The 12,324-nt window shown below is 32.5% G+C and overlaps 1 protein-coding gene across 3 annotated transcripts in view; it reads left to right on the top strand.

Annotated features, from left to right (window-relative positions):
* The first annotated feature begins 2,376 nt into the window (after positions 1-2,376).
* LOC107999022 (uncharacterized) overlaps positions 2,377-12,324 on the top strand; it is a 57,789-nt gene continuing 47,841 nt past the window's right edge. Inside the window, exons 1-2 of one of the 3 annotated variants that reach the window (XM_062079980.1) lie at positions 2,377-2,638; positions 2,829-5,130. In XM_062079980.1, the coding sequence (XP_061935964.1) occupies positions 5,127-5,130 (4 nt within the window). In that variant the 5' untranslated portion in view covers positions 2,377-2,638; positions 2,829-5,126. Of the gene's footprint in view, positions 5,131-12,324 lie in introns of all 3 variants that reach the window. The other 2 variants (XM_062079979.1, XM_062079978.1) reach the window with 2 other exon arrangements.

Here is a 12,324-nt window from a genome sequence, read left to right as displayed (position 1 = left end):
GATGTATTTTCAATGTATTATCGAGATCTTCGTATCATTCATAATTCACATAAAACAAATTTTGAAATGTAAAAATATATTTCTTTATGATATAAAAATTATTTTTTATTATATAGAAAAAGAAATAATATCATTTCAAGAAAATAAAATCTACTTTAAATTATATATTATAATAATATATTACTGAATGTCAAATAAGTCAAATTGACTGGTTACAAATTTTTTTTTGTAATATAACTATTGATTTTTAAAAGAAATATAATTATTTATATACTATATATTTAACTATTTTTATAATACTTCAATAATTTTATACATGTAATTTAAAATTCTTAAAATATATCGAATACACTAATCAAAATAAAACATTGATATTTGATGAAAATAATAAACATAAAATCATATAAATTTTTTTCACAAAATTATCATAAATAGATTATCAAATTAAATAATATTTACATAGTTTATAATAGTTATTTAAATTCTTTTAAATTATTTCAAATAAATATTGTACCAATTGTTTAAAATTTTTCAAGGACAGTGGTTATGACGTCCTTTTCAAAAAATGAATAGTAAAATAAACTTGAATTAATAAAATGCTTCGTACGAGATGAAAAGAAATATGGTTGGTGTATGGATAAATCCAAGATAGAAACGTTCAATTGGCTGTACGAGATTTAAAAGTGGGCGAACCAAGTCGTCGTTACGGGCTATCTTCGTGTAGAATGATGTGAATGATGTTAGATATCTAGCAATCTTATTCAATAAGAACGTTCTAGTAGACTCATATGAAAATTTTAAAAGATTACAAGATGGTCTTGTGCAGCTTAGAATAACGGTATCATAATCTTTTTTTCGAACATTATCAAATTGATGTTTTTACAACGAAAGAAGAATCAGTGAGCCAGATGATCCGTTTGATAAACTTTTTTCGTAAACGTACAAATTGTTTTACTTTCTATCTAGCGATGGGATGGAAAAGTGTATTTCTGGTTTCGTAAAAACATCAAGTAAATCATGTAAACTGTTTCAAACGATATGTGAAGGGTTTTTTAGATATAACGAGTCAAAAATGAATCCATCTTTTAAGTTAGCTAGTTTCTTTATTTTTTTCCCTTTTTGCAATCTTATCTTGATCTTTATTTAGACAACAAGATATTTCTATATAATTCTTGAAAAAATTCGAGCAAAATTTGTGATACAATTTATACTACATGTTGACTTCAACATAACAATCTGTTCAGCAGAGAGGATGTAAATGTTTGGATGTTGATGGAGAGCATTTTGAGTATCTAATATAGGACACTTTCATGGCGTTAAATAATTGATGAATTACAATAAAAATAATTACTCTTATAATTATTCACTATACTACATTTACTATTATTTCTTTGAAAAAGAAGATTATAAAAATTTAATAATTAACAAATTGTATCTCACAATTATGTTTATTTGTTTTAGAAATGCAAAAAAAAAAGCCAAAATCCATCAATATCTAATTCATTTCTATTAAATCTTTGCCAATTAACAAGTTACAATCGTACTACTGTAACTTGAAGAAGAGACTTAGCGACAATTGTGAGTTTCTTCTTCTTTAGATATAATAAGAATTTATTGGCAAGTTTAAATTACGAAACGTAGCTTCGTCAGTTTTAAATCTACGACAATTGAAATTTACAGACTATGAAAAAAAAAAGAAAATAGAATCTAATTAAGCATTTCACAAGAAAGGCTCAAAAAGAACTTACACTTCTAACAGTTATAACCTCGACAAAACATTACATTTCAATCTCATCTGAATAATTTGAAAAAAAAAAAGAAAAAAACTATATTTTTCCCAACATCACGAAAAGCAAACCAAACTAAAAACTCGATCCTGCCATCTTACAAGGGACAATCATTCTCTCATTGGAATCTCCTTTGTCAAAGGACCGAAACGGACCATATTGTCCACTCCACGAATAATCGAAAGCAATCGATCAAAAGCTGGCCACCACGCGGCCAAAACTTGTCCTTCGAAGAATCACCCCTTCGAAATCAACCACCACCCTCCTCCCTCCTCCTCAACCATCCTCCAAGAAAGATTCAAGATTCATACACGCGGATACACACACCCTCCCGTGTACCATCCCGCGCTGGGATATCGATATTGAAACGTGAAAAGGAAAAAAAGGCGAGGGGGGAAAAAGAAAAAAAAAAAAAGAAAGAAAAAAAACAAGAAAAAAAGATTCAATCAGTCGCGAAGTTTCATCGCCAATCAATCACCCCCTCCTCCTCCCCCCCTCCCCCCTCCCCGAAAGCTTCAGAAAGCTTTCCTCGCGCGCGCAACCCGCACTGGCGCGGCTGATCGCGACGACGACGACGACGCTAAAATGGCCGAGGGGGTGAACGAGGCGGAGGGGGAGGAGGGCGAAGGAGAGAACGAGGCGACAGGGTGCGTGGAGGGGGAGGGAGGGAGGCGAGCTTTCGGGTTGCATGACCGAGTCGACGCACTGGAAGCTTTCCGTGCTTGCGGCGGGAGCCTCAGTAGCCGTTTGTACGTCGACCGGAAGAGCTCCTCGCGTTTACGTCGGTCCCGAGACGCGCGGCGCGCCATCGTCGACCGAGTGATCGACGAATCGAATCTCGACGTCGCTTGGTCCCAATTTTTTTCGTTTCTCTCTCTCTCTCTCTTTCTCTCTTTTTCTTTCTCTCTTTCTATCTTTCCTCTTTTTTTCTCTCTCTCTCTCTTTCTCTCTATCTTTCTCTCTCTCTCTCTATCTCTCTTCTCCTCTCCTCGGTTGAATCCGACCCTCCGGTGACATTGTCATTTCTACGGTGAAAAAAAGGTGTTGCAAGGGGTTGCGAGTGGTGGATACTCTTTTCTTCCTTCACAAGGAGAGGAAACGAATGAACGAACGGACAAACAAAAGGGATTTCGTAAATTTTGGTGGAGAAGTGTGTGTGAACTTTTTTTTTTTTTTTTTTTTTTTGGGTTTCCTTCTTCTCTTTTCGCCCTCCCCCCTCCTCCCCGGTCCGATCGAATGAATCGCCGTGGATAGGTGTGACACACGCGGGGGGGAGCAGGAAGTGTTAATATGAACACGGAGCAGTGAACCGTGAACCGCGTATGTGTGTATAAAACACCGAGTTGCCCGAGAATACGAGTGGAGACACGATGAGAAGTGACACAAGATATCGGGAAGCGCGATCTTCTCTTCTCGCGTCCCTTTTTGTCGTCCTCGCCGTTTTCGTGATCGGTAAGGATCCCCCCCTCCCCCCTCTAGTGAGCAGACGGTTGAAATACAGTGATCCATCGAGATATTTATCTTTCCTACTGTTTGGTTTCGATCGTTAAAAATGTGCGCGCTGTAACAACGTCGATATTGTAATAACATACATGGATCTCGGATAATCGATCCGAGTAAATGTTAAGATTATTAAAAATGAAGCACAGGGAAGGAAGGGATGAAAAATATTTAAATATTTTTGAAGATATATATATATATATATACGCGTTGGAATCGCGAATCGAGATGAATTCGAGTGCTTTTTTTTTTATGATTCTGAAGATTGTTGGATCTTTTTACGAAGAAATACTTGTATTTGCCAGATTTGCTGTCCACGAGTCGAATTAAGTCGGACGAGACAGTGTGGTGAAATTTTAACACGAGCGATCGACGGTTCCCGCGATCGATTTGAAATTCATCGCGTGTTACTGGATGTACATGCACACTTTTACATTTTCATCCTCCCTCGCCGGATAGTAATTCTCTCTTCGACGTCGCTACTTCAGCTTTCGCAATCAAATAACTGGCCTCCTAGAACAATCAGCATTTTTCGATATCCCAAGGGGGGGAAAAAGGTGAAATCGTTCGTATCGATATCTTCAAATATGCAAAAAGTCTCGTTGATAAATAACCTCTTTTGCTTTGCCGAAATCAAATTAGAAATCATCATTAAGGATCGAGTGAAAACAGGAAAAGGAAAAGAAGAAGAAGAAGAAGAAGAAGAGAAAAGGAAATATCTACTTTAAATAAATAATTTCACTCTCTTATTTTAAAATTAAATTAATCGTCGTTTAAAAAGTGATTAAACGTAAGGAAAAAGATGAAGTCTATTTGTTTTAACAATATCTCTCTAACGCACAAGTCTTTATCGTTAAACAATATCTCTCGTTTATTTTGAAATTAAATACGAGAGGAGTTTAAAAAACGATCGGAGAAAAGAAGACTCATTTTAACGGAATCTACTTCAAATAATCTTCAAATAAATAAATCTTCGCTAAATAATTAAATTTCTAATCCCTTACTTAAATAAACAATTTCTTTCTAAAATCAAATCGAAAATAATAAATCGAAAAGAATCCAGCAGGGAGGAAAACGTATTTCCACCAACATTCTGGTGGAAATCTATCCGATACAACACCTTCTCTCTCTCCCCTCCCCATAAGAGTCGGTGATTTTTAAAGATTCAATCAGTTTTCGTTGGCGCGCTTTTCCCAGCTGAAAGCGACGGCCTTTTTCCAAACCCATTCGTCTTCGTGAAAGTATTTGAAACTCGGTTTCGAGACTTGAGAAATCGCCCCCGGTGATTGTGCAACGTATCCGTGTTTTGACTTAAACCACCGACCTAACTTTGTGGATAAAGTATCGTGGCAACGACGAGGAAAGAGAGACGCCCTGTACACACACACACACACATCACCTTGGATTATTCGATTTTTCGGGGAGAGCTAGTGCACTTGCGGAGAATTTCAAACTACCTTTATTAGATACCTTTATTAGATGTCCGTACTTCTCGTGAATCTTCCCGAGGTATCCATTTGCGGAGACAGGAGAAGAAGGGCCTTTCTACGTCCGTTTCGACGGCACGTTACACGTTTTCCTTCTTTTGCGCGGGGCAAAAACCACGCTCGAGTAGGATTGGAACAGTTTTTTCCCATGGTTGAAAATTTCTGATCGCGGCGAAGAAGGAGAAGAAGAAGATGGAACTAGCTATATGTATAGCTCTCGTGCGCGTTATTCGAACGAGTTTTTACGACGAAATGGCATTACGTTTCAATCCGTTCAGTTAAAATAATCATTGGTGCTCTACGTGGTTATGCAAATTCGGGGAGAGATCGATAAAAATTGATATATAAAGTTATGTGTACGTATGCATATATTTAATAGATTTAAATCTCAAAATGATCGTGTTTAATTCGTTCTCGTGACGTAGGAAAATAGAAAAAAATTGAAATACGGATTTTATCGTGTATTATTTGTTTTTCTAAGATGAAGGAAAATCTTGTTCTTCAATTGGAATGCTGATGTAAATGAAGAATTCGAGTTATTTGAAATCGTACGGATTTTAATTCGATTACACGTTTAGAGCTGAAAATTTTTTATTTAATTATTTAGATGTATACATAAAGGTATACAGATATTTTAATCGAATCAAATACTTTTTCTAATGAAGCTGAAAAACTTCTTTCTACGCGTGTTTAAACGAAACGAATAATTAGAAATTTCCTATTTTATTTTTCCTCCGTTATCTAATATAACGTGATGTTCATTCGTTCGTTTTAATCGAATAAAAATAGAGTTAAAAAAAAGAAATTAAAGTGCAGATTGAGCGAGTATATCTCGGAGAAACGAGCTTAAAAATGAAGATTTTTTTAACTTGCGAGCTGGTGCAATTTAATGTAAAAAACATTAATCAAAGTAGAAGAGAACCATCTCTCCAAAGTATCTATTAAATAACCTAAAACAAACAATTTTCTCGAAACTTGCATAATTTCCTTCTTTCGAGATTTAGGCGGTTTTACCTTCATCAATTTTTTTTACGCTCGATTAATAAAATTTTCAGTAAGAAATTTACCGATCTCTTTATCAACTTCGGAATCAATTTACGATCGCGTCTAGACCGATTAAAAATTTGATTTCGCCAATAACTAATCTTCAGATCCGGGGAAAATCACGCCATTGCGAATTCCACCCTTTGTATCGCGATGAAGCCATTAACTCGTTATAGCGCTAATATTGCCGCTCGAAATTGTTGTGGCAGCCGGCAATTAATATTGAAAGCGAGTGAAGATTGTAATTACAGGATGAAAAAAAAAAAATAAAAAAATAAAAAAAAAAGAAAAATGAATCGAGAAAATGTACTCGTATACTTTTCAAGGATCGAGCGAATTGGTCCTGTTGGAAATTATTTTATAGAAAATACATTATCGACGATGAAGAGAATCTCTTTTTCGTTTCTTACGTTACGTTTTTATCGATATTATCGATACATCGATAGATTGGAAAAATGCGTACACGATGATTTATATTTCGCGAATGACGGGGAGGGGGAGAAAAAAATTTCGATTCCTCGTAGATCTCGATATTTTTACCGAGTTAAAGGAGGAAAATAAAAAGTGTTTCGTCGCATAATCATTGAAAGATGGTTATTTGGTGGATGTTATATAATGTGGTGCATCGATACAACTGCGAGGAATTTATTCAAAGTATAAATCAATGGAAATATAAAATAGAAATTCTATCGGGGCTTTAATTTTTCGTGAAATCGTGTGGTGTTTGCATTTGATATCGTCAAAGAATTTTTTTTTATATTATTGGAATTATTTTATATCGATGATAATTAACGAAATTTTTTGGATTATTGATATTAGGCAGTTTTTGAATCAATTCAACAAGTTACTTGAAAACTATACATTTCGATGTTAATTTTTAAATAAATCCAAACTTGAATTTCTTGAAACGGCAGCCGTAAAAAATAAAAGTATTATTTTATTTTATTTTATTTTATACATCCTTTTTATTTTTTATTTCTAAATTTGATATTTAAACGCGGTATTATGATACCCCCCTTACATAAACCAAGATGGAATCTAAACTTTAATATATTCATAAAAATTCTTATTCGTTACATTTCGTGTCTTTATGATAAGAGTTCAAATTTGTTTTGTTTCGAGGAATTCGAGTACTTAAATAAAATGAGCAAATATTAAATATAATTATTTATATGAATGAGAATAGTGAAACAGACAGCTAACTCAATTTAGTACATAATTAAATATATCATACAATAGATAGATATGTCATATAGTAGATATAATATTTTCTGGATATTTACTTAGTAAGAATGACATTTATAAAAATATTTATTCAATATAAATTTTTTCTTATTACTTTAACAAATAAAGCAATTTTAATGTAACAAGTATATTAAATAATAACATTGACTTATTAACAATTCAATGCACAGATATACAAATATTTGTATATATATGGCATATGTACAATTATGTATTCAAAATTAATACTTGTTTCTGCTTCATTATTCACATTTATGTAATAATTATGTGCATTAAGAAATTTAAATGTTTATTATTCCTCGTGAACAATTTTCCAATTTTGAAGCAATTTTTTAATCATATTTTTCGAAAAATGATTTGTCTTTTCAATTTAAAAATGAGAAAGCTTGCAGTTTCGAAAATATTGCAACAAACAGAATCGTTGGTAATTCATTAGCACTGCGTCAGAAAAAATTTGATGGATACGTTACATTCATACTAATTGAATTGTTTTTATTCCATTTTTTTAATTTTATCGTCATTTTTTATTTTATTTTTTAATTCTCTGCGCCAAGCATCGTTTTCCGTAATCAAATATTGCTATAGCGAATTAAAATTTCTTTATATAATTTATTAACTATATTTATTCATTTATCAAATCTGTATATGATTTATTTGATTCTTTACTGTAAACTTTTGCTGAATAATTTGATCTCGATTTGAAACGCATTGATACAATAAATAATTCTTCATACAATTGAAACTGAAATTCTAAAATGACGTTATACGCTATTTGAAGTATGATCTAATGATAAACCACTATTATATATCATATCACAACTATATTACTTATAATAAATATTTATTAAATAAATCATATTAATTTAATTCGAATCTATTTATTTAATTAAACGATTCAAAAATTCGGAAAAAATAAATTTCTAAATTTCTAAAATTCATTTTAACTTCAACTTCAATCGATCAATTTTCTATCGATCGTCAAATAAAAATCGTTATATACAAAATACATAAATAAAGAGTAACGATTACTTTCCGGCTTAAAATTATTTATATTAAACGATGCAATTAATACAACTTGACAACGTCGATTCAAACGTGTTGACAGAAGAAGATCAAAGAAGTGTTCCTTACCGAAGCAAAAAGGTTCACAGCTTTCATTTCGAAGGAAATGCAATCAACTTTTTCGATAGATTCGATAGAAGACGAATAAAAAAAAAATATTAACACGCCAATCAATCAGCAACAATGCGAGAAATAATTTTTTTTTTATTTCTATCCCAGAGCAATCGTCGGATGACAGGACGAATCAATGCATACATCCTGATATGGCGAAGGGAAATAAAGTAAAATAACGCGGACAAGCGTGAAGTTGAATTCTTCTAAGAACTCATAAAAGTTGGAAAGGTAGTATATAGAGATCGTGGATCGTTTGTGAACTAATATCAAAAATCTTTGAAAAATTTATTCGTCCATTTTATCTAATTCGAATTTTAATAAGGAAAATCGCTGAGAAAATCGTAAGAAAGGAAAACTGTGGAATTGTTTGTAATGCTTGAATATTAAAATTGGAATTTTATTTATACATAGAGCGGTAATATAATGTATATTTTTCGAGGAAAAATATTTTTTATTCGGGACAAAAAAATATACCGTCGGACGTAGAATGTTTTCATAAAAGTTTATTATTATATATTATATGGAAAAAAAACAATTGAAATTTCTATAATTAATATTTTCGAAATTATGAAGTGAAAATAATTAGAACTACCTGATTATAATGATTCTTTGTAAAGTGTCGAATTAATACACATTGAAGAAAAAATATCATTTTTCTTAAACATAATATAAATTGAATTAAAATAATTTTTCGTCAATTTAAGAGTTTTATTTTAAATTTATTAAAAATTGCCAGTTTTAGAATTGTTTGTTCATTTAAACTTCCCTTTAAAATAAATGATTAATTACACGATCATTTCACTTATTTGAATGATTTCTGTTTCAATTATTAAGATACTTTTTAATTATAATAGAAAAATCATGAATATTATGATTTTTCATTAGAAATTCACGAAGAAGTTTAACATTTTTATTATAAATTTCCTCTTCTTCTTCCTGCTTTCTATTGATAATAAATTTTTGAAACTTTTAAAAAATTCTATCTCATAACATCTCGATTTGTTACAATTATAAATTTTCATTTATTCCAAGGAATCACTTAACATTTTTACAATGATTGACATTTTTAAACTGGATGAAAATATTTACGAATTCATTTACGGATTGCAATAATTATAGCGCGAATTCAAGCGCGAACGTTGATGAGAAAAGTGTTTCAAACTAGAGAAAAAGAAGTGATTAGGTCAAGCAATAGAATTTGAGGATAAGACATTACGAAGTTCAATCGAAGTAGAAGCAATTTAATCTCAGAAATAGCGGAAAGACTGAATTCCGTCTACATTATGGTAATACTGTACGTAGACACTTAGCAAAGATTGGAAAGTATCGAGACTTGGGAAATGGATTCTTCGTGTACTGTCTGTGGCTAACTGCTTTTCAAGTACTAGCATTTGTACTTCATTACGAGACCAAGCTCATTCATTTATTTCCTCACTGAAATGAAATACAGTTTCATATGTAGATAACGTGAAATCTTAATAAGAGAATGAAAATTATATTAAATTATTTATACATTGAAGTAGAACATAATTTAATATAAATTTTGTTTAATGGAGAAGTTAATTACACCGTAAAAGAATAATATTTAAAACCAAATACTTAATGTATAATTTCATGGTATTTTTAACACACGTAATATCTTTTATTTCCCAGATTTCTTTATTAAACATTTTAACGTTATATTGGACGAATTGAAATGAATTCTGGTCTTGTGATATCCTAATGCTATTCGTCAAATGTCTACTGTTAATTATTATAAACAAAATTTATAAAAAAAGAAACGTTTTTAGGATTTAATAAAATTTCAAACAATAAGCAACAACAACGACTGAACATTTTAAATTTTTTAAATTTTCCGATCAATAATTTATTTCGAAGAGAACGATACACTTAATGAATTTTATTTTCGAAAGATTCAAAAGCAAAGCAAGACAACAAAAATTCAGTCTACAGCGAATCAAAAAAAAAAAAAAAACTCCGATATTCCTCACATTCCGCTTTCTGTGTGCTCAATACAAGAGAAATTAATCAATAATTGGAAACAAAAAAACTTCGTTTCTTCTATTTCTCGCGGGACGGAAACAGTTTGAAACAAGAAAGAAAGGAGGAAATTCGATATTTCGTGGAACCGGATTAAAAGAAGAAAGGAAGGTGGGGGGGGGATTCCGCGTAGGAGGAGGCGGTGTAAAGGAAAGATTGTATCGCGGTATACGTTAATTGCCAATCGAATCGAGTTTTCACCGTGGAAGTTGGCTTTAGTTGGATTTACACGCCGGCATAATTAAAGTGTCACGCGACGAGCAACGTTGATAGCGCGTAAAAGTAAGAAGGCCAAAGTAACGGGTGCTCGCCTTTGTTCTTTGACGCTGAGCGAGGGCTTACTTGTGAGAAATTAAGCAATTAAGCCGCGTATTTTACTAGCGGAGATCCGAGCCCCAGCCGTGAGCGAGTCTTCCGATCCGAGGAGAGTCGGCTTGCTTGCCACGACCGTGAGTACACCGTGAGCGACCGAGGCTTTATTAAGATATCAGGGAAGATGCGAATTGGCCGAGCGGATCGCAGGAAAAGATACGGAAGCGGAAAGATAGATGTATAAGGGGGGGAGGGCAGAAGGGAAAGGAGGGAGGGGAAAAAAGAGGATGGGAAGAACTTGTGGAATAAGTAATTAAATTTTGCCACCATTTTATCGAGAGTTTGAAGCAGTTTATTAATGAGTTTAGTAATTTCTGTCGAGTCGTTAAATAATAATCGAAGATATTTATTCGTCGATGCGTCGAAACTTGGATCAACGTGTTTGAATGATGGAAATAGGACGTTTTTGATTCTTATATAATTTTATTACAACGTATTTTCAATAAATAACGTTACGATTATCTTGAACTCATCACGTGAACAGGTTGATCTTTTCCTACTTGGTACAAGATTCGTGTAATTATTATAGTTTAAGCTTGAAGTGTTCAATTCTTGAAAGAAGAATATACATTCATCTACATACATCTTAACATCAAGAAAAAGTTCTAAAGAGTTCTAAGAGTAAGATATTAATCACTAACAATTGAAATTAATGAAAATCATTTATTAATAGTTATTTTAAATTCTCCTGATTAATAATCTCAATTTCGTTTAAATAATGATTCAAGGAAACAAATTGCATCTTCTGATGCATTTCTCTTGTAAGATTGCAAATTGTTTCGAATTTTTCTTAATTTCTCTCCCAAAATTTAACCATCTCGTTACAATATCGTATAATTACAACAGTTTCTACTCCGTTCAAAAAACTATAGATATAATCCATATCTGTTTCCTTCGTCAAATATAATCTTAAACTGAAAAAGAAGAAGAAAAAAAAGAAACTTAGTCTTAGTTGCATTCTCTTCCCCTTAGATTAAAATGAATTTGGACTCGTGCCTGGGAAAACAAGTAGCTCAGTGAATCGTGCAAGTAACATTCGGAGGCTTTCCGTCTATATAAAGGCTAATCTTACTGGTAATTCTGGAAAATCCTATTAACCTAATTACATAACTTGCTTAATAGGGTGTATCTCAAGCTTCCTGTGAAGAATGCGCACCTGTGCCTGTAATTCGTAGCAATGCGCGAATCGATACCGCGGTTCGACGTTTTACCATCAACAGCCTGATTTGTTGCTTGTTGAAACCTATCCCTATTCCCTCTGGTCACGAACGAGGATACACCATCCCATGTATCTGACAGGCGAGACGGTTCGGTTCACTTATATTCGAAGGGAAATTTCTCATCTTCCAAGGATGAAAATCGTCTATTGTGTGGTATAATTTCTCTCTCTCTCTTTCTCTCTCTCTCTGCGCGAAAGTCTATTGAACAGTGAAAATTACGATGATCGATGAGCAATGCGATGGAAAATTCGTTTTCTGAGTTTGTATGAAAGGGCGTTCGAGATTTTTTTTTCGATTAAATTTTGATTATCCTTAAATGGTATTTTCCATGATTTAAAAATTAATTTAGATGCCTTACTGCTGTAAAACTAAAGAGAAAATTTTTATCTACGTAGAGGTGACGTTTATAAAAATCTGTTGAAAAACTGTACGTGTCGATCAACGTGATTAAAT

This window comes from Apis cerana, linkage group LG9, assembly GCF_029169275.1.
Source record: "Apis cerana isolate GH-2021 linkage group LG9, AcerK_1.0, whole genome shotgun sequence".
NCBI classification, from domain to species: Eukaryota; Metazoa; Arthropoda; class Insecta; order Hymenoptera; family Apidae; genus Apis; species Apis cerana.
This window is presented reverse-complemented; position numbering and strand designations above follow the sequence as displayed.